Source organism: Eurypyga helias, unplaced genomic scaffold (genome assembly GCF_000690775.1).
Source record: "Eurypyga helias isolate BGI_N326 unplaced genomic scaffold, ASM69077v1 scaffold34250, whole genome shotgun sequence".
Lineage (NCBI taxonomy): Eukaryota > Metazoa > Chordata > Aves > Eurypygiformes > Eurypygidae > Eurypyga > Eurypyga helias.
Genome location: NW_010225604.1, coordinates 14834 through 38639, shown reverse-complemented (window position 1 = coordinate 38639; position 23806 = coordinate 14834). Strand labels below are relative to the sequence as shown.

Genomic DNA, 23806 nt, shown 5'->3' with positions numbered 1-23806 from the left:
GGAATTCATAAGTATATTTCACACCATACCCATGCTGTGGTTTCCTTTAAAATACTAAATAATTCTTCTGCTTTTACAACAGAAAGCATCCAAAATGGCTGATTGTCAGGATAGAAAAAAAGTTGTCCCTGAAGGGTTCAATTCCTTGAAGTATTCTTAGCTTTATTTACTGTTTTAGAGAAGTAATTTTTAAGTAACGCCTTCTGTATAGTTACATAAAAGTACACACATGCAAACACAGGGACTGCTGCTGTTATTCAGCCTGGAGACGAGGAGGCTGTAGGGAGACCTCATTGTGGCCTTTAGATACATAAAGGGAGTTTATAAGAAAGATGGTCATTTTTTACTCGGAGCTGTAGTGACAGGACAAGAGACAACCGTTTTAAATTGAAAGTGGGTGGATTTAGGTTAACTGTAATGTAGAAATTTTTTACAATGAGGATGGTGAAGCACTGGAACAGGTTGCCCAGAGAAGCTGTGGATGCCCCATCCCTGGAAGTGTTCAAGGCCAGGCTGGATGAGGCTTTGAGCAACCTGGTGTAGTGGAAGGTGTCCCTGCCCATGGCAGGGGGGTTGGAACTAGATGGTCTGTAAGGTCCCTTCCAACCCAACCTGTTTTGTGATTCTGTTATGTAAATACTCTGTATTCTGTCACTTCATGGGAGCTTTCTGTATATTTTCTACTCAGTGAGAATGGAAAAGGCTTCTCCTGTCTGAAAGCAGCTAACATTATAGGAAACTGTGAAGGTAACATAACTTCTGTTTAGTTTCTTCCATACATTTCTGTACAGACTGTAAGCTTCCCACTCCTTATGTATATGTTTTGAATGGTTTGTGTCTGATTAAGCAGTTTGCACCTCTCACAAAGCTACTATAAGAAGAAGAATTTCTCATTGTGCCTCACACAGTTTGCTCTTTTCCACAGAAGAGTAGGAACAATAACCTCTTACTCTGTCCTTTGTAGTTGTGCATAAAAAGGCGCACCTCTCTTCCCAGGTAGTTTTTCCAAGTCTCAATTCTCAAAATTCTGCGGATATGATTTTTGTGTGTGGGTTCATCAGGTAGAGTCAATGAGCTGCAATTTTCCTTTTTAAGCAAAGCCACTGTTCAGATTTTTTTTTTGTACAAATTATTTTACAAAGCATAAACAAAGTGTTCTAAAAAGCACTACAATAGTTTCCAGTTAAAACAATTACAATCACTTCTTACAAAAGATGATTCTTTAAAACTATTTTCAAACTGAGAATAGCTTTCAATTGTCCTTAAATCAAAAGGTAATTGATTATGCATTTGAGGATCTTTGTACAGGAAAAATGGGCTGCTTATTCATAATTTGTATTAAGAGATGTGCTGCTTTGATAGGCACAGTAGCGCATCTTGTGGAAATCACATGGTTTAATAATGGCATGTTGGACAACTTAATAGCTTGGTTACAATTCCTAACAGTAAAAAATTAAATTGTCCAAGTAGTATTGGGAATGCTGCTTTGGAGCAAGCCAGTCAATTCAGCCAGAGAACATGGCCATTTCTATCTTGCTAACAACCATATGTGAGGTACCAAAGGGAGTGTTATACCACATTATGCTAGTTAGTTATGCTTTATGTTGAGAACATACTGCTTTTCTTGTTTTGGATTTTAATTAATGGATTTATGCTGAATTAATGCAATCATATTAATCTAACATAAATCACCTCTGTTCTAGAGATCTTTTTTGGATCTTGATGTGGGGAACTAAAAAGTCTCTTTCTTGGGGAAAGAAGTCCCTTTCCGTGCGAGGTCTTAAACTGAAAGGAATTCCCTTCTTCGTCAGTATGAAATACCACATGGAGGGAGAGGCTTTTCAGGACCTTGTAGAGTGTAATCATGGCGAGAAACATGCTGTTAGTGACGTGCTCAGTCATCTGATGAGGTTGCAGGGAGCCCTTCTTATTCTGAGGTTCCCCTTTTCTGACCTGGTGATTCTTAGTACTCAACTGTGCTCATCTACAGCCTTCCTTATGATTTGTACCCTCTCAAAGCCCAGTTAGGTGGACTTGTATTGTGCATAATGTTTTGGGGCTGTTTCCTTCTTTTACACCTTTCTGAACCCTCTGGTAACAACAGTCTACTTTCTTATCCCTTCTCCTTCATTCTCCTTGTTCTAGCTGTGGCTGTTGCACAGTCAGTTGAGACTGAGTTCCCGTCATGTGTTGGTCTGACTCTACATAGTTTGAGAAGGAGATGAGGAGAGAGTAGTGAACATGCTGCTCTGCAGTGCCCTTTGGTCATCCTGCTGGTTTTAGAGCAGATTTGCTCAGATGCAAATGGCTCTTTTCTGGCTTCCAAATCACTTAGTGATCTAGGTTCTGGGGGAAGTTATACAGACAATTCAGTTATTTCCCAATTCGCTGGGTGAGAGCAGACCTGCAGTACAAGACTCTTCACTGTTAACTAATATTAGGATTATTTGTTGCAAATACTTCATCCATGCGTTTTCCAGTCTCTGTCTCTTTACAATGGTGAGGAGCTGTCATAGTTCTCTTCTAATGATAGATTCGGCGAATAAGGATGTTTTTGTATGATTTAAGGCTGTGTCCTTGTTCAGGAATATTTTGAGTTGATGTTGTCTTGGAAACTGACTTCACTAAAGGTTGACATACAGTTAATATACAGACTATTTTTATTCTATTCTTTTCCCATTGTCTTGTTCGTACTGATTTATTATATCTATTTTTCTCTGAACCAAAGACTTTTCTGCTGTTGATTCATGCTCCCTAAAACAAATTTACTATTGAAGTGTGTAGAAAATAAGTCTCAAAGCAGATATATTCTGAGTTCATGGCTGTTATTTGTCAATAAAAATACATATAAACAAACCATGGCAGGAAACCTTCTGTAGAAAGTCACACTTTATTCTTGATTATATAAAGTTTAGAAGCACCTTTATTGTCTTATTGCTGAGAGCATGACTCCTTTAGAGTTAAAGGAATGATACAAACTGTAGTAAGTATGCAGCACTGAGTGCTCACTGACTTTGTTAGTACACCAATCTCATGTTTTAAGGTCTGGTTATTTCTTCGTGGCATTTGGGTTACACAGTTTATAAGGAGTGAAAACACAGGTAGTTTGAAAGTGGGGGAAAATAAGAAAATGAGAGAAAAATGCAAGATTAAAAATAATAACAGCCTAATAGTGTAGTCTGGTTTTTAACTTTTATACTGTGCCAAGGAATGTAATTCTGTGAGTTTCATCTACGTTGTTGCATTTGGGGGGAAATTAGAAAAGATAAAGGTTGGGCTTGCAGTGCAAACCTACTCAGTTCATGTGGTTCTAACCAAATCAGGATTGAAGCTGTTTGTTGATTCGCTGATGATATATATATCACTGATTGCTGGATAATTATATATTCAGGGTCAGTGTCAGTAATAGTAAAGGGAAATGGTTGTATTAGACACTTAAGAAATATTAATAAACACCTACAAATGTCTGAACACCATTCTGTAACTAACCCCCCAAAAGTTCTAGTGGTGCACACACACAAGCAGGTGCGCACCCTCACTACCCTCTCGGGGGTGTGGCTGCTCTTGCTGTGTGTGTACCTGTGCTGGTCCCTACAACGTGCAGAGCTCCCGTTTGAGTACCTCAGGTGCAAGTCCCTATAGGTTGCACTCCATACTAGCAACTTGCTGTCTGAAGGCAGACTACTAACAGTGTTTGACAGGGAGGGTGCAGTGTTCGGGCTAGGCAGATGCCAGCAGAGTAACCCTTAGTCCTGGCTCAAGACTCCCATCGTGCACCACAAATCTGTACAAATGTCCCTGTTCTGTCTTTGCTATTCAGCTAGCCTTGGGTTACTTCTCTTGTGTTTGATCTTCCCCTTGCCCTGTCGGAAGTGTTATTTACCATTACTTATCAATTTACCTGTCTTAATACAAGCGTGATGACTTTTGTAGAGTGGACATGAAAAACTGAATTTCAGCAATTAAGATCAGAACCACTCATCAGCAGTTTCTGGCCTTTTTCAGCCTACAGACCCTTCAATATCGGCTGGTGTAGAAGCTATTCAGTGGCCTGTACGCTAAAGCCTACTGACAGTAGAGTTGCTTTTCTGAGTTTGACTTCTGCTGACCCCTTTGAAGTACCCCAGAGATCTCGAGGGACTTGTGTTGACTACCCTGAATTTTGTGATTGTAACTACTTGTTATTGGATTTTTTTTTTTTTCATTTGCATATGTTTCCTTGACTTTCAATTACTGTGCTGGAAGCTGTGGTGTGTTTTTTCTCAGTATGGTCCATTGTTGGCCTCTCAGGTTTTCACACGTATTTGATCAGCTCCAATCAGACAACAAATGAAGATGTAAGTTCATAGTACGTTTCTACATATATGTTTCTAAATAGTAATGAGGAGGAGATGATTTAATTCTAATTGCATGCAGTTTTTCTCTGTTATTCTTGAAGTCATACCTGTCTGCGTAATTTTGTGAATGCCTCAGTAAGAAAGAAGGAACTAACCTGGTCATGCTTGATTCAAAATATCAGAAGACATCTTTTGGACACTATTTATTGTGGTTTGAAGATGTGTTGCTTACATAATGTGCCCATTATGATTTACACCCACAGGACCTGTATCTTGAAATAAGAAAATATAGAAGAGAGGAGCCAAACAAGTATATTTTATACCGTAGGGAATTAGTAAATATTTTTCAGTATCTGTTTTTTGCTGGGAGTCCTAAATATTCTGTGACTCAAAAATTCCTTAATATAAAAATCAGTGTGGTGAATTCTCAAAACAAAAAAAATTACCCTTTTATTTTATTTTTCCTTTGAATTTTTTTTTTGCTAGTCTGATGTCTAAAACCTCTGGCAAGGACTGTATCATTAATTTAAAGGTCAATTTTCTCATCTCTGCAGTTTTCCTATTTTGCACATAAGTTTCCATTGTTTTGGTGTGAAATTCTGTTTAGCTGTGTGGAAGCTTCATGTGCCCTCCCTTAAAGCAGAAATACAAAATGAATAAAAAGAGAAAATAAACAGCTAGGTGGCTAGTGGTATAGACAGCTTGTTCAAATTCAGCAAGTAATCTAGCAAATTACTTCAAGTTTAGAATTATTTTATTGTAGTTTTCTGTTGCACCTTTTTTCATAAGCATCTGGTAAATGTAAAAGTAGCATTTTTGGGACTGTCAAGCACATGTTATTGTTTAAGGTCACGGTTAAAATTATAAATTTTACAATAAATACCCATCAACCAGAAAAAACAACTTGGCAAGTAGGCTCAGAAAGAATTGAGCCTCAGCATCAAGTATCCAAGCAAATAGCCTGACTTGAAGAAATCTACCTCTTTAGTAAGACAGATGAGATACTCTGGTATTTGTCAGTTACTAGGTTTAGGTGAATGTTGTGTCCTTAGAGAGACCCAGCATGCTTCCACTATCTTCCCTTCCCTCAAATAAATGTCTCTGGATTGTTGAAGGTCAGATAGCAGGGAACTGCATCAGTGTAACATGTCCGAATTTCAAGTAAACTATTCAGTAATTTAATTTAAAGCATACATTTCCAATTGAATACAGTAAAATGTTCTACTCAGGCTCTCAAGTATCTCACAAACAGAAAAGCAAGACTGGCTAAAAGAAAATGTAGTATGGGCTAAAAGGTAGTAATGACTGCAGTTGCTTCATAATATTTAGAGCCATCTGTGGGCATTAGGGAAGATAATGTTGTGTGGTATTGCACAGCTTGATCACTTACCCAAGAGTATGGAAAAGTAGTGCTTTATTGCTGGCTTTAATGGTATGTGGCAATCAAATCTCCTCTGTAGAACATACCATAGTATTTGTAAAATTAGGCTTAGACCATAATGTTTAGATGTTGAAATTACTGCTGTGATTATTGGTCCTTTGAGATTTTGGGTTCTCTAGATCTATGGAGGCCATGTGCTTGCGTGTAAGATTTTAGGGTCCAGCCTTTCCTAACAGCCCAAAGCTCTAAGCTGTTTGGAAAGTGGGTTTTCTCTGCTCTGTCTCTGATGTAAGCAGCATGTTGCTGGTTTAGTAACCCTTAATTTCTCTCAGCTGTTTTCTGTATTGCAGTATATGTGATGCATCTTGTTCATATCTCTTCAGATTAAAGGATCATGGTCAAATAAAAGAGGTAAAGAGAACTATAATCCATACAGTTATGGCAACATTTTTACTAATTGCTGTGCTGCACTCTGTGGGCCCCTCTCTCCAAGGTAAGAGTACCAAAAGTGTTGTTAGTATAAATGAAGGCACACAATTACTGATGAAAAAATACATTCTGATTGCTTGAGTTTACTCAACAGAAATAATGTCCTGGTGTCCTGTCCATTAGAAGCTCTGATTAAGCTTTTCTTCAGTAGTAGAGAGATACACTGGTAAATTGTGGTTAAACTAAGTTAGTGATCAGATCATGTAAATTATATTTAAAGTTGAAATCTGAAATGAAAATAGACTTGTTTATCTGTTGTTTGAACCTTTGCCACTGCAGTTAATAACTTCTAGCATTTAGAAATTCCTAGTAGTTTGTGTGATAAGTGATTTGGAAGTTTATTGAACTGTTAACTCGTGTCACATCTGTTTGATAGCTTAGGAGAGTTGTACACAACTAGTTTGATAGTTGTTCATTTTTGTCTTTTCACTCTGAACTGTTTTATTTAAATGGACAGTAATTTTCTTTAGTTATACGACTGTTAACATACTTTAAGTTGAATTTGGTAGTCTTACACCAAAGCAATTCCAGAGGAAGCTTCATGGATTAATTTTTGCTGCATCCATTTTCACTTTTGAAATCCAAAATATTTATATTTTCAACTTTGCAGGTTGCTTTTCAGCTTGAACAAAATATAAGACAGAGCTGAGACTAGAGAAATAAAACTGGCAACAGGAAAGACATAATTCTCTTTTTATTCTAATGCTCAGTGGTTAGACAGTTTGTGTACTACATGTATAGTAGAGACCCAGTTCCTCTGTAGAGAGTGGCTGACATCTTGTAGGTTATTTTTGTGGCATACCCATCAGTTGAAGCTGTTTTGCTTTGTGTGGAATTACATAATTATGAATCTAAACTATCAAGAAGAAAAGAAGTAAATGACTTTATAGTCAAGTGGCTAAGGTGTTTCACTGGAAGTGGGGTTTCTGTCTTTCCTATTATGAATATCTGAGGTGGTTCTTCAGTGAGCAGCTGAGGGTCATCAGGAGAGACTGACATCTTTTCCTAAGGGGGACCCAACCAAGTTAAGATTTCCACATATGGGGATGACACTATAATCCCTGTTGTGAGAAAGAGTAACCCTGTCTCTGCTTCCTGCCTGTATAGATGGGGCCTGAAGCCAGCCCTTGAATTCTGCCTTTTTGGTTTCATGAAAGTATGTGACACAAACTCAGTGCCATGCTTCAAATTCCTTTGTTTGACTCCAAATGGAAATCTTTCTTAATACTACGTAATGTTTCTCAGTATTTGGAAGAGCAGCTTAGGCTGATACAAGTAGCAGCGTGCAATAGACCAGACAGGCATTGGCTCCTGTGTTTTAACAGAGTTTTTACATTTTTTCCTAAATTCCATATAGCAACATAACTTACTTACATGCTAAAGTATATGTAGTGTTTCTGCAGGGACATATTTTGTGACCAATAGTAAAAGTCTACTGACTGTAAAAGGTAAATTATAACCTTGCTTTTTTTGACATTTAATCTCAGCTGTGTCCTAAATCACTAGATATTATTTTTTTCATTAAATTCTGGTAAAGTGGTTTAGCAGCAATTACAGTTTAAAATTCAAAACATTCAAGTGCCTCTGAGAATGGAATGCAGAGTAAGAGAGGATCTGTAAATAATCCGTACTTTTTTCACTTCTGTTAAAGATAATGTTTCTTATTTTTAGACCTATGCTACCAAATTCAAAATGTGTTTTACATGTCCCCCACAGTAACTTTCACATCTTAATTTGCCCCATAGCTGTCAGCGTAGGTCTATCTAGTGTTCTGATATAATAAACCAAACACCTATTTTAAAGCATCTCATTTTTGAAGGAGTGCTTGCCACATGGCAGATTATAATCTCAGATGGATTTCTGAGTGTTTTGAATGTACATAAAAACTTGTTCTGCAGACCTTCATGAGGAGAGCTTAAACTGGTCTCTGAGTGGTAGAAACCTCACTGACATTTGAGAAGGGAAACACCTTCATTTTTTCCATGCATCCTGTTCTTATCTTTTAAAATTGAAGCCATCTTGACCCTCAGTGAATTTAGAGAGCCCATAAATCAGCAAATAAAACCAGTTCTGTACTGACTTTAGTACTCGGGTGCTTTAAGGTATTCCTGTCATTTTGTTTTAGTAACAGGAACTATAAACCTTCCAGTTAAAGTTTGATATCCTGTGGTAAAACTTGTAGTTTTCCAGATGGTAAGTAACATTGTTCAGGTCACAGGGAGGGAAAAAAAATAATTTTAATAATGAAAATATATGGAACTATAATTAAAAAGCAACATATGCTTTAAAACCAAACAAACAAAAAATCCCCCAACCTTTGAATTAATTGAAACGTAAACAGTTGAAATGGGTTTTTTTGTCTGGAAGTGAGATGAGCTAATACACATGTAGCATGTAGTACGTAGTTCTGTATGTTGAGCTTTTTATGAGTATTAACTGCAAGAACCTTGGTTTATAGTTCTCAAGTTGAGAGTAAAATTGTATGTGCTAGTTTAACAAAATCTTTAGCTAGGTATCTTATATAGATTTTTACTTATTTTTACTAATTTCTCCATGAAACATTTTCTTAAAATTTCTGATTTGCATCTATGAGTGCAGCACTTTGGTAAGAATAGTGGAGCACCATGAGCAGTGTTAGGTAACTTCCATGAAATACTTGGCAAGTAGGTTGTCTAAAAAAAACCTTCCTCTTTCTTTTTTCTGAATTTTGTGATTTCATTTTGAGGAGTGGAAACTGATAACAAAAGAAGGTTAAAAATAGATACTGATTCAAAATGTACTAGCGAGTTTTGTAATTTGTTTTCACGCCTGTAGTTTAAAAGTCTTGGGTTTGTGGTTTCTTCTGGTCAGCTTCTAAATCTTTTGTCAATGATAAAAATGCAGGAAAGTAGCAGTGTGTATGACTACATGGTGGATAGTAGTACAAGGAAACAGTTACCTTGCTGATGGGTAGAAATCTGAAGTCTTGTACTTCAGTTGAGTAAGAGGGGCACATTTGAAGGTATTGGTATTAAGGTCTGTTGTATGATAGAAATCTTTTCTCTTTCTTTTTATTTAGAGAAGATAGTTATTGATCAGCAATATCTCTGACTCTTTTTCTTTATTTTGATTATTCCGTAGCTTAATTGACAGAAGAGGATTTATACAACCGGATACACCGCAATTAGCAGGACCATCAAATGGCATTACTATGTACGGGGCCACACAATCTCAGAGCAACATGGTAGGAATCATCCCATAGTGTTGTTCATCAAGATTCCTGTGAATGTTTTCCTTCTCCGCTTTCATGTGAACTAATCAAGTAATAACTAACTGGAGACAGCTGACACTCTGGGTGGAATGACTTGTTTATTAACAGTAAGGAAAAAAACCTGAGGCTCTTTTTAATGTATGTTTCACACAGTGTAATAGTTATTGTTCATGGACTCTAAAAACAGAGAGGCTTTTCTACACTATTGATTTATTTGAATATATTGGCGTTTTGACTTTTACTGTTGACACCTGCTGTGTTTTGAACTGGAATATTCAAATATCATGGACTTGCTCTGGTTCATCATTTCCCAGCTAATTGTTATTTTGTGTGGCACTTTCTTCATACTCTATTTCCTTCTTTGCCTGTACGCTGTGGTTTTGCATAGACTAATGTGTTTTTAAAAGCAAAGATGAACAAAGAGGAATTTCTAGGGGAGAAGTGTGTTGAAGAAAGAGCAGGAGGACACTGGACTTTCAAAAAATGATCAAAAAATGGCCACTGGATTGCTACAACAAAAGCTTTTAAACATCTTTGAAACTGTGCCAATAGTTTTTACTTTCTTTTTGCTGGTAGCATTGGCTATCATAATGGAAGATAGCATTTCCAGTGCCAAGAAGAGGAGAATAACTGGAAAGAGATCTTTTTCCAAAGGCAAGCATCTCACATATGTGCCTATTTCTGAATTATTATCCACATTTCTTCATATTACATGGGTTCTAAGACTTTGACAAAGAAGCCATGAGTTATGGATGCCCTCCCTCTGCCAAAAAAAGGCGGTCACAAGGCCTTCTGACATAATTCAGCCTTTCTTTTGAATAAAAGAAGAAAATACTCACTCTTCCCAGACAGATTAGTTTCAGTGTTGCTGATAAAACTGTATAAAAATTTTGCTGTGGTTCCTATAAGCTGTTTTTACTTATTATTTTGAGGATTAAATAGATTTGTTAGTCTCCTTAATGAGAAAATGTATTAGAGACACAGTATTAACTCTGAATCTTTTGTGAGGTGCAGTTGTGCAGAACAAGGTAATGCTACATGCAAGTGTTACTCAAAAAAAATAAAAAGTAACTCTGAAAAGAGAAAAGAGTGGGGTTAAAAGAAGATAAAGCAGACCTTACAAGTAGCCTCATGTCCTGAGGCCTTTCAGGAATTACCCAAACTTTCTGACTCTGTCAAGGCTTCTTATATGTGAGGATCATTAACCCACACTAAGTCCCTGGCATTAAGTTATCTTAGTATTATAAGAATCATTCTTGCATTGTAAGAAGACACTATCTTTATTAATGGATATTAATGTGGATCGAACTTTTTCCAGTTTGATAGAAAATTGGCTAAATTTATCTCTAGAGATGGAGAAATTTGTTACAGTGTTACTTTAAGTCTAACAGATAGCTGTTATGATTTTAGAGTGTAATACCTGTAATTCTGCAAATTCTTCAAGGATTTGAACTTCTTATCTCCTAGAATATAATATCTCATATCCACACTACTCAAGGTGGGAAAGGCTTGGATTCTTTAACAGTTATCAGAGTCACTTGGAAATGTGCAAACTTTCATTCCTGAAAATGATCTCTCAGAAAAAGCTTGTACTATGTAATATGTCATGTTTGGTATGGAGGAATATCTTTAGGATTGTGATGCCATTTTTCTCAGTGTTATTCCTGGTCTTTATCCAAGACCCAATTGGCTTCTAGTGGCAGCTGACGATCAGCATTAAAATGTCTCTCGAGTTTTCTTGCAAACTGTTAAAGACCTGCTTAGTTTCCCAGTCTCTCTAGCACTATTTCCCATATTTCAGTTTTGCATTCTTCACTAAGTTGTTTGAAGCGTAAGAAATACTAAATTAATTTCCTGCTGGCAACAATGCAGCGGGACATGACTTTGCCTCTGATTTTGTCCTTGTTTCAGGTTTCCCTGTTTCTCAGTTGTAGGGTCAATGTTTTTGCTCTTCACAGTAGACTCTGTGCCTGCCTCCAAGTTCCCTTCTGTCCATCTCAGAAAGCAGCAAACAACAAAACTGATTTATTTCACAGTTAAGAACTCAGTCTCGTCCACATAAGACTTCCTTTTATTTCTACCAAAATTAATTCACTAGCTTTAGTTATTGTCAGCCATTCTGTTCAGTTAACAGATTTCCTGTTCCAATTTAACTTCAGACAGAAATAATCAACTAAAACTTTGTCATTCTATTTAAACATTTTTCCCACCAAGTGACCCCTAGTACAGTACCTCTTTCTCTCAGCTTTCTTCCCAGTACACAATCTTAGTTTCTTCTGAAGAAGTTTGTGAACAGGAGCACTGGGGAAGACCAGCCATTCAGTTGTTTTACCCTGAAAAGGGCTGAGGAAGCTTCTTCAGTGAAAAGGCAGTGGAGAACACTTTATGGCAAGAAGTAAAACAAGGCATGTGGCATGCCGTTGTTTGAGTTTTGGGAGTTTTTGTTTGTTCGGCACTTTTTTTTTGGTGGGGGTTGGGGTTTTTTTCATGTATGTCTGTTTGGGGTTTTTTAGAGGAGGAATCTCTGCAAGGTTCTCTAGAATCCCTCTTGCTAGAAGTTCAAATACAAACATCAAAATTTCCTTTGGTGATTGAAGATTTAAATAATAGACTAGCTCAAGCCCAAGACTCAGTGGAAGCAAAACAGTAGAGGGCAAGTCTTTGTGGAAGACAAGGCTTCCTTTTTACTTCATGCTTCACTGACAAAGGTTAGGCAAAAGATGGAATATGACTCAGTTTTCCCTTCTGAAGGTCGCATACCTCTTGGGAAAAAGGCAGAGGCATAAACTGAAAACCGCTTTCTTGGATCTGAGGCAGGTTGGACCACAAAGAACTGTCTAGTTTGAAGGGGATGATCTGGTACTGCAGTTTGTATCGTTAAGGTTTCAGGTAAGAACAGGCAAAGTGAACGTCCTTGACTGAAGATCATGTGTAGATCATAGTCTTAGTCCATAAATACTACCTAAATAGCAGCGGTTTTGCCTTTTATACGTCATCAGATAATTACAGCATTTTGGGATGTTTAATGGTTTTGAGTACAGGAAATAACTTATTAGAAATCTGAAGTGTCTTCCAGTAAACATTTATGGTGTGTCTCCTTGGATTTTATTCCAGAGTATATTACATCTTCTTATTTCTGCATTGAATCTTAATGTCTAGATGCTATACTACTTAATCCATATAGAGTGCTCAAATCTCTCCCACACGTTAATATTACAGGAAGATTTTAATGAACAGCTTCTCACACTTGTCTTCTCTTATTCCTTCCCTTCCCTCTTTCCTTCTCTCCCTTCCCTCAAATCTTTTACTCAGTGACTTGTGTCTTTATAAATAGAATTCTTATGCCTCACCTAAGTAGCCTCTCACCATTCTTTAAATCCCTTTGAGTTGCTTAGAATTATATTCTGCTATCATTTATTGTAATACATCTTTAGCATAGCATCGTTTTCTGCGTTTAAGCTCAAAATAAATATCAGGCTAAGTTTAAATTTGCCAGATGCTTGTTTTCAGTGCAATACATTATCTGTTGATCAGGATACCATTTGTGGGGCACTATTTTTATATTTAACAACTTCTGTGGTGACTCTGCCTTTCAGACTTTGAATATTTTATATAGAAGCTACCCTACTCGTGCTAGTGACTCAGTTCGTCACAATCTCAGAAAGTCAGGGTTGTTTCTATAACCAGTGTTTCATAGACCCCCATAGTATGAATTTATTTTTTTCTAGATCTTTTTTAAATAACTTTTTCACCTGTTTTCTTCTTAGGATCTCCCTTATTTTACAAAGACCTGAATTTATATTTACTTTTTGAAGGCTAGAAGCACATAATTATTTTTTCTTGGTACATTCCCAGTGTTTTTAATCTCTTCCAATATAATTTGAAATTAATCTGGTAAATTCATTAGCCAACTTCTTAATATCCTTATCCAAGTGACAAGCATATCTGTAGATCTGATATTTTCAAAGTATTTCCCTATTGCATTTTATTGCTGATTAATTTTACAAGCTCTTCATTAGTTTGATTGCCCAAGTCATCTTATTCTTAGGAATCTTGGGGGTTTTATGCATGAAACACAGTATCTCATCCATTAGGAAATCATAATTTTCTTTGTATTTTATTCTTTCTTTCTCTTTCATTTTAAGATGTATTTTCTTTGTATTCTAAAAAAAGTTCTTATTTCACCATAAACCCATCAGCTACCGTTACCTGGATCTGCACTTTTGCAGTACTTAGCAGTCTCTTAAAAACCTGAGTTGATTCTTGGGTTTTATTGCAGGTTATTTTATTCTTTACTAATCCATTATGAAGAAACACGGGATCTATCTGACTCCACACACTTTTTTTAGAGGAATTAGTTTGGTTTATTTTTACTATGATGTCTCTAGGCATTCTCTAGTGCCTTATAAAGTGATACATTTTGCTTCCATCTGCCTCTGTGTCAGGACAGGTTAATTCCTTTGGGTTTAAGAAATTTATTTGTACTCCTGCATTCCTAGGCATCTCTTCAGTGCTTAGGTAGTTCCTTGTGTGCCAAATTCCCTGATTTTCAGTGCTGCCTCTCCTTTCCTGGATGCAAATTCTTTAGTTAGAGTGTTTGTTTTCTTACTTAATACATACCACTGAAAATTATGGGAACCACACTAGCACATGTGCAACCTTCGTTACCAGTGAGACGTGCAGGAAAGTCATCTCCCAAAGATTCACATCAGTATTCCTAGCACTGATCTAGAATACAGCTGATCCAGGGAACATTAACTCTGAAAAATTAACATTAACATTTTCCTTTGCTTTTCATATTCTCATTATTAGGAGGAAGTATTTCTGTCAAAACAGTAAAAGAATCAGCAAGGATAGGAGCCCCACTTTGCTGGGAGTTTTAGAGTATTTCCTTGTGTATCTACTGTTGTACCTCACAAATACAGTTTATCATTGCCTGAAACAGAACTTAGGGCTCTTACCAAGTCAACATTACTACAGTTGGTGTTGACAGAGGTTTTTATTAAAGCATTTTGCTTCACAGCTGAAATGGGTTAAGGACACGTGCAGTAAATCAACTTCAGCATTTTGCTTTGTGTCGAGGTATGTTTCAGAAGCCATTTTTTTTGATTGTGCATATTTACTGCATTTTTGTTCACAGGGCGGTATCAGAGCACATGAACTAGATTCCTTTAGACGATGTGCTTCCAGAATGCCCCCAGCATGCTCTAACCATTCACAGGCATTCAGTCCACAAGAGCAAACAGTAGCTAGTCTGAAATAAAAATCCCTGAACAGGTAGTTTCCCATTTGGCTACAGAAGCCTTTCTCTTCATAGGTCTACTCCTGGTACTCTGTACTACTTGGTAGGGTTTGTGTTGCACAGTATCTGCAGTACCATGACTTTGTGAAATGCTACAGCTTTTGGGAACAGTTATACAGCTCCACCTCTACACTCCTTATCCATCTACTGTACCCATCTCTTTCAGCATCCTTTCTCTTACTTCATAGCACTGTCAGTCAGTGCTGTCAGTCTCCTCCAAACTTTGTTATTGCTTTATTCAGAGATGCTGAGGTAACTCAACCTTTTCTCCATCTTCTGAGAACTGTAACAATTCATTAATGTTACTAGTATATAGAAAATTCTTAACAAAGTTGATTTAAAATTCAAAGTAAATAATCTGTCTTTGGCATTACAAATGTGAAAAATATATTGCCGTGTACAACAGTGATGTTAACATGTATGTTTGTGTAGCTTAGAAAACATAAGATTTTCTTCAGAAAAAATTAAAAATATTATTTCCTTAGTGTTTGTATTTATTATTTTTTTGGAATAAATGCAGAATTTTAGGTTTTGTCCAATTTGCTTTAATTTGTGCCTTTTCATGTGGAAATAAATACAAAGATGGCTAAAAATTTCTGTGTACATATAATTGAACTTCCGTACTTGTAGAACTTATTCAACTTGTCTTACCTTCAGAATCTGCTGTTCCTCTGAAACAGTGGGATTTGTAAAGGGAAAATGAAATAAGTAGATCTGAAGTAAGAAGGTGCTGGTGGAGTAATCTCTACAGTAGATTTTTAGCTATTTAGATTTCAGTGCTTAGCTTCCTTTTTGTTGCAATCCTAGGCTTTTTTATTTCATTTGAAATGCTGGCGTTGAATAATTCATGTGATTGACAGCTGTTAAGACTTTTGGCCCTAAATTTAACTTAGTTCAGTCAAATATGGAATCAATGAGAAACCACCATGCCAACCCTATAAACAAATTTCATTTCTTTGTTTTGTTTTATGTTGGCTGTTTAGACTCAAGAATAGTCTACCTGTATACTATTGAACACATCTTCTTTTTCTAGTATAAGCCCTGCTCCAGTCATTCTTGAATGCTGTTTACAGCCTTTATTTTCCCAAGATATTTCATTTTGGTCACTGTTGAATACAAATAATTTAAAAAAAAAACAAACTTGAGAGGCTTTAGGGAAGTGACAAGGGCATGGAAAATGAAGAGATATACAGCACCTGGAAATTTTTAGAACATGCTGTTTACTGGAGCTTTATGAGGTTACTTTATCTTTCCGATACTGATTCAGTTGAAATGCACTAGGGTTCAGTAAAAAGAAAACGTATACAAAGAGTTCAAGTAAATTACCTTCAGCTAATTTAAAAGTGTATATTTGTATTGCGTGGAACACATTAATGACTTCCTTTTGAAGATCAGTGCTGAAGCTTCACTAAAGCTATAGGTCAGCTGCTAACATTATTTGTTTTCAATGTACCCCAGTGGTTATAGGCTTTCCTTTGTTATTTAACATGCTCTTTGGCTACTGCTTTTCAGAGAAGACTGATTTTGTTGGTCTTTTTTGTAGTTTGAAAATTCAGTTAAAGGATTTTTAAGGTCTGTATAGTAAGTTTGGTTGAAGGTCTATGGTTTAATTGAAATAAGCAAGCGTGAATAACAGTATATTAATCAAGAATGAGTTACTCACACTGAATTACTAATCGAAAGCTTGACTTTAAAAGTTGCTGACAGGTTTAGTAAGGTACTTATGCAAGGTTTTGGCTTTAAGCCTGTGAGTAATCCCTCTGAAATTTTATGGGACCGCTTCAGTTTGGCTGGGGCTGTTCATCATTTTGTGGGGGGAGAAAAATTGTTTGCCCCATACATATGAACTCAGTTTATGTAACCAGAAGTTAGTGCATTTCTCTTTCTGAAAGCGTGAATGTTGGAAAATAAGTGACAGAGGAACACTTGGACTTGTGCCGGTCAAAAAGTAGTTGGTGTGGGAGTCCTAAACCACTTAGACACATTTAAACTACTACCTAACTACTGTGACCAGGTAGCCTGCTTGCACACTTTCTGAATGTAATGTGTGTGCATCTGTCATTCAGCTAGTCAGTGGTGGAATTGGCGGACCTGAAAATATCAGAGGAAGCATTCATAGTGATGGTTTTTGTCATACAGTAGTGGAAGCAGAAGTCTTTCCATGAGTTTGCATAGAGTACATCACAGTGGCTTAGTAAACTCAAATGGGCATTTCAGGGAATTTGTGTGGTGTTAGTAGCAGTGGTCATAATCGGGACCATCTTGAACAGATGTTGGAATTGTAATGTCTTCCAGTAATTCTATATAGATCAAAGAAGTCAGACATAAAGCAGAACATACTGCTTTAACAAAATCCTTGAAATAATAACAAGGAATAGACATGTCTTACCTCTGGTGACATATTCTCTACTATTCTGCTTGCTTGTTTCCAAATTTAATTTGCTACATTGGATTTATGGTTGTATTCACTGACTGTAGTGTTTCTCTTGCACAGCAGAACAGTAGTATGGCAAATGATTCTAACAGGATTTTGAAACACGGCAGATGTTGTAACTGATCAGACTGAATTAAATATATTTTGTCATTGGATGCTCTCAGAAAATCATGAGAACCAGTTTGTGTTAAAGAAACTTTATTTGGCAGTAGGTGTACTACCCACTTAGCTAGCTGGACATTATTGAAACAACTGCCTGTCTTGTCATCTCAAGGACTGAATGATAATTTTGTATTAGCAGTTCTTAAGAATGATGTGGAGCCAAAAGCGTTCCTGGTAATAGTCAATGAGCTTAATTGGATTTATATAATGCTGAATTTGGCTTGTTAATGTGAAAATGCTTGCCAGAAAACTTGTGGTTTGTACCTTGATTCTTCATATTGTCAAGATTAAATTAAATTGAGCTTGTTGAGCCTGGAGAAGAGAAGGCTCCGGGGAGATCTTATAGCACCTTCCAGTACCTGAAGGGGCTACAAGGAAGCTGGGGGGGACTTTTTACAAGGGCCTGTAGTGACAGGACAAGGGGTAACGGGTTTAAATTGAAAGTGGGGAGGTTTAGATTGGATATCAGGAAGAAGTTCTTCCCGGAGAGGGTGGTGAGGCACTGGAACAGGTTGCCCAGAGAAGCTGTGGATGCCCCATCCCTGGAAGTGTTCAAGGCCAGGCTGGATGAGGCTTTGAGCAACCTGGTCTAGTGGAAGGTGTCCCTGCCCATGGCAGGGGGGGTGGAACTAGATGGGCTTTAAGGGCCCTTCCAACCCAAACCATTCTGTGATTCTGTAACAATCAAAAAACAGCCTAAAAATCATGAAATTTAATATCAAATCAGTGCATCTGCAGTGCTGCCTAATTTCTGCACATCCTCTAGAATATTGTGTAGTATATTCTTTAGAGTGTGTGTATATATATATACACACACACATATATATATATATATATGTGAAGACCAGTTAAGAGAGACACTTGTGTAGTGCTTTTGAACTTGGCTTATGTCCTGGGCCTCTCTCTGGACTGTTAGCTATTCTAGGGTAAAATGAGTAGCGTGGAAGTGATTCACCTCGCATGGAACCAGGGAGGTTTTGAGGTGCCCGATGCAGTTAGCTACACACGGACTGTGCAGCTAGGCTTTCCACAGTGTCTTCAAACAGGAATAAGAAAAGCATTTGAATTACAACACTCGCAAAATACTGTTCTAGAGGTTACCAAAACCCTTAAGTGAATGTTGCACATGTTTATGATAATTTACTTTGATAGTAATCCAAAGCACTGGCTCAATTATGCATGCTTGGGGTTTTTTTTTTTCCCCCGGGCAGCATGCAATGGGATTTTTGGGTGGCTAACCATGGAATGATACTAATAGCTTTCTTTTTTCTCTTCACATCCCATTCTTTTCCATACCTTTTTGTCCATGTTCTCCCTTTTTTCTCTGTTTTGTTTGCCTTATATGATTTTGACACCCTTCCATTCTACAGTGTGACCAAGATCAGTGCATTCAGAGCACTAAATTCGTTTTGCAGGCTGCTGCCACCCCCCTACTACAGAGCGAGCCAAGCATAACTAGTGAAGACCTACCTTTGCCAGGAAAGACTGCTATCAGTGGGCCTTGTGCAACTCTAACTCTAGGGCAACCAACACCACCATCTTCTATGCCAAATCTCACATCAGATACAGGTTTGACAGACATGATACCTTTAAAAGAGGAACACGAAGGTCATCAGTTTCTTACTCCTGAAGAAGCTCCATCACCCCCTGGGATGCTGCCAAGTGGAAGTCCTATTACACACAGCCATACAATGCATGTCCTGAGTCTAGCCAGCCAGGATTCCTTGCATGAAGACTCAGTACGTGGTCTCGTGAAGCTTAGCTCAGTTTGAACAACTTTTCTGAACGTTGCACCGTTTCTTGGTGTATACTAATGTCTACTTAACAGGAATGATACTGCAGTACCACTGTAAGACTCCGCAACATGCCTATAATGGAAACTTCATCGCATAATGGAATCTACTAAAAGGACAAGTTATTTTTAAAATGGAGCTATGGCATTCTTTTGCCCAGGTTGTTAATGGTAGTGCTTTGATGGTGACTGCATTTTGTTTTTAAGCAAAACCAGAAACGGTCAGTAATCTTGTTTCCTGAAGCTTGAGTACAGCAAGTTGGAATTCAGCCTATAACAAACTCCATGTACAGTACAAAAGAGAGAGATTCTTGGATGTAAGTGTCATGCTCTGTGTTCTATGCTCTTGTAATACACACTTGTTAAGGCTTACCACACTTGTGGCAAGGATGATCTGCACTTACATGTTATGCTACTAATATTTGAGATAGAAAATTACCATTCCTTTTGTTAATACAGAAAAAAAAACCAAACAAGGACTGCAGATATGGATTTGCATGCCACACTACAGTATGTGTTACAGTGGTGTTGGTATTAAGAGAAAGTGCTGCTTTTTTATTTGTGACTTTCAAAGTGCTGTTTCATTTAAAGACAGTGCAACAAACAAATTAATGGACTATATTATTTTTTCAATTTATTAAAGTTTATTTTAAATTAATCAGTGGTGCCTGGAAGATGGAGAATTACTGATTTGATCATGTTGCATATCATTTAACCTTCTGTTTAAGTGTTTAGAGTGAGGTATTGTGTTGTGCCATACCATGAGATTCTTCCACTCCCTAATGTGATACAATTACCTGTGGACCTCCAATAAAATAACATCCTCTATTTCTTGGACGTGTACAGTTATCCTTGTACAGTTTTCCTGGGGAAGGAGGGGGAAATCATGACTTGTTGACATAGTTTGTAAAGATTTGGCTGGAATATGTTTACATAATCAAACCAGAGCTATGGAGGAAGAACTGGTTACAATTAAGATTGCTTCAGCATCTTCTGTGGTTTTGTTTGAGGCGTGTATTTGTTCCCGTGAGAAGTCTTTACTTGGAAACAGTAGAGTTAGCCTCTGCTTGGACTGTAATTCTGTGTTCCTTATCATATGGCTAAATGGTGAGGGGCTTAAGGTTCAAGACAAAGACAGATGTCTCAGTGCAGTAATCTCAAATGGCTAACAATAAGGTTGTAGGTGCCCCCAGCTTTGTTTTTATCTGTCCTTTAGTATTTTAAATGGAAATCTTTATTTCATTGATTTCTTCTGTGCCTTTTTTTTTTTTTGAGGTAATGCACAGTGAAAAGGTTAAAGAGATTTTTATAATTATTTTTCAAGATAGCTGAAGAGAATCTTAGTTAATCTGAGGAAGTGTAATAGCTTTTAATATTGTATTTACAATGCTTCTCAGGTTGTGGGACCTGGATTTTTCTTTTTTCAGGACAAACTAAGTGCAGAATGTACTTTATCTGATGCCTCTATGACATGAAAAGCATTCACCAATAAGAAATGTAATGGTTCTGTATTGTTCACCGTGATTGTTCACCAACACCAAGCTAAAAGTCTTTGTGTTTTTACTTTCATTGTTGAAATTAAGGACAATCAGCCTGCAGAAAATCAGTCTCCCATGCTGTTGAAGCTTCACACAAGATACTGACAAAAACCCTACTCGTCTAAGATTTCATAAGCAATCCATTTCTGTAATTGATGATGCTAGCTTTGACCTGATTTGGTGTGTAGAACATATCACTTTCTGTCTATATAAGTGCCCTAATGGGTCCACCAAAGAACCTCTGGCAGACAAATCTGTCCCAGCTATTGGAGCCATCCTCCCAGCATTTTCCTGAAGCTGGGACAGTCTCGAGTTCTTTCCACCAGCCACACTGAGGTCTGACTGACACAGGTGTCACAGTTGGCTAGTCTCCCAATAAACCCCAACTCTTAGCACTTATTTCTGTGTCTGGTCTTTGAGAGTCATTTAGTCAAATCATCTCTATGTGGCTTCTGGTGTATGAAGCCATGAACATCTACATTAAAGCAGGTAGCAGATTGAGGGCTGGAAATATCTAAGGTGTGTCTTAGGCCTGGGTGAAGAATCCCAGCTTCGAATTTGTAGACCAGTACTTGACTGAATCATTCTCAGGTATCTGTGGGTAGTTAATGTGGATGCATTATTCACTACGCAGAAGAATATCAGTGACTTGGATGAGGGGATCAAGCGCACCCTCAGTAAGTTTGCAGACAACACCAAGTTGGGCAGGAGTGTTGACCTGCTGGAGCGTGAGAATGTTCTTCAGAGGGATCTGGACAGGCTGGATCCATGGGCAGAGGCCAGCTGTCTGAGGTTCAACAAGGCCAAGTGCTGGGTCCTGCACTCGGGTCACAAGAACCCCCTGCAACATTACAGGCTTGGGGATGAGTGGTTGGGAAGCTGCCCGGCGGAAAAGCACCTGGAGGTGTTGGTCATAGCCAGCTGAATATGAGCCAGCAGCGTGCCCAAGGGGAGACCTTGTTGCCCTCTACAACTACCTGAAAGGAAGTTGCAGAGTGGTGGGTGTGGGTCTCTTCTCCCAACTGACAAGCGATAGGACAAGGAGAAACAGCCTCGAGTTGCACCAGGGGAGGTTTAGATTGCATATTGGGAAAAATTTCTTTGTGGAAAGGGTTGTCAGGCATTGGAACGGGCTGCCCAGGGAGGTGGTGGAGTCACCATCGTGGGTGGGGATTTAAGAGCCATGTAGACATGGCACTGAGGGATGGTTTAGTGGTATTAGCAGTGCTGGGTTAAAGCTCGGACTTGATGATGTTAAAGGTCTTTTTCCAACCTAAACAACTCTAAGAACAAGTCACATATTTTTAATGTGGTATCAAATACTCCCACTTGCAGCAGTAATGATGAGGATCACTATTTTAAGGAAGTTGCTCTTTTTAAGTCTCCCTGAAGTACCCAAGAGATTTGCTGCTTCCAGGAACACCAGCTTCGTGACAACATTGGTATGTCATTGCCACTAGGGAGTAGTGCCAAAAACTGCACATCGGCTCTGGGCGCGTGATGGAATTAGTGTCAGTTTTAACGTAAAATGCAAGGGAGGAGGACAGAATTAGAGTCTTTATGCTGTTTACTGTGTGAAATTTTTGATTATGCTTTTCACCACCAGTTTTCTAACCTCCTGTTTTGTTTGTTACTGAGATATAAGAATTACCTAGTAAAATTGAAATGGATGTGCTACTTAAGCATTCTTGATCGTGGCCTTATTTTTTAACATGTTGTTCATGGGGTTTTTTTTTAATTTGGCACTTGAGAATAAATTAAACACTTTGAATTTATCTATCTAGATGTCGAGATCACCCTGATTTTAAGTCTGTTTTCCTTCCCATCCGAGTCTTTCTAAGCGGTGACCTCTCTACCCTTGCCCGCACGACTGCCTTGTGAGGACATCTGCTGGAAGGCTTCGGAAGGAGGTCTGGTAACCCCTAGGGTACGGAACTTGCAGGCTTTCATTGACAGCAGACGGTGAATGAGCGGCAGGTTGATCTAAGAGGTGTCTCAGCAGAGTTTTCCATGGGTTCCCCTCACCTCCATCACATCGGTCTTCAGTGGTGGGCGCTCCCTCCGTTGGAACTTGTATGTGCCTCTGGAATGAGTCAGCAAAGTAACTATTCCTCACCTGCTCTGCAGATTTGATTTTTACACTTTTATTTGAGGTTTTTTGAACTATGATTACAGAGTATGCACACAAGGGATTCAAACTGATACGCCTTAGTCAGTACTGCACAGGGGGTTTTCTGTGGTTTTTTTCCTTTGGCAATTAGCATACTAATATTAAATCATTCTTTCCATGTTAGTCTGATTTATAAATGTAGAATCAAAATGAAAGCTGGTATTTTCAGAAGAGTAAATGTTTATTTTTCATTAAAAATCTCAAATCTTTGAATGTGTAAAAAATTGTTAATTTATCTGATAAAGAGCATTTCCTCTGCTTTGGGTTTTCTTAAATAACATTTTTCCCTTCCAGATGTCTGTATAATATTCTGCATAGAATGAAATACAGCGCTTCATAAAATGTTTTTAAAGGCTCTTTATTCTTTCAATTTTCAAAGACATTTGTGTTTTAAGAGGGAGTTTTATCTTTCTGTCAGTTAAGCAGTAATATAATAAATGTTAAAATATTATTGTATTTTTGTATAACTGCATTCTTTATCAACTTTTCATCTGTTCATGTTAATTACTGATACAGGTAGATTATTTCTGCACAAAGTGGTTAATGCATTCATTAAAAAAATCTTATAGATGGAAGATCAGCTGTTTTGCAGTTGATCTCAGTGAATGATCCTACAAGAAGAAAGCTGATGTCATAAACCCAAAGACCTATGAGTTAGCAGTGTCTGTTGCAAGGGAGATTCAGTATGGTTTTTTTCACTCGTAACAGTGAGTGTAACAGTCCATGGAAGGTAGATTATTGCCTACGGTTCAAAATACTAAATGAAGGAGCATCTCTGCAGAACTAACAAGATTGTGCTTCTGTTTGTCTTGTTGTTTCCAAGTTCAGCGCAGCTTGAAGATCAACTCAGCGATGTTAGAGGGACCTGATCCTTAATGTAATTCTCTTCCGGTTTAAAGTACATGTGGGAACTGTTGTCATATTTGTTGATTATTTATTTTTGTCGCCTCC

General features: G+C 37.7%; 1 protein-coding gene across 1 annotated transcript in view; it reads left to right on the top strand.

Moving 5' to 3' along the window:
- The window catches only part of ZDHHC14 (zinc finger, DHHC-type containing 14), a 50540-nt gene extending 30544 nt beyond the window's left edge, over window positions 1–19996 (top strand). The window contains exons 6-9 of the mRNA XM_010150113.1: window positions 4235–4337; window positions 6102–6211; window positions 9328–9430; window positions 18726–19996. Coding sequence (XP_010148415.1) covers window positions 4235–4337; window positions 6102–6211; window positions 9328–9430; window positions 18726–19127 — 718 coding nt within the window. The 3' untranslated portion in view covers window positions 19128–19996. The remainder of the gene's footprint in view (window positions 1–4234; window positions 4338–6101; window positions 6212–9327; window positions 9431–18725) is intronic.
- Window positions 19997–23806: the final 3810 nt, after the last annotated feature.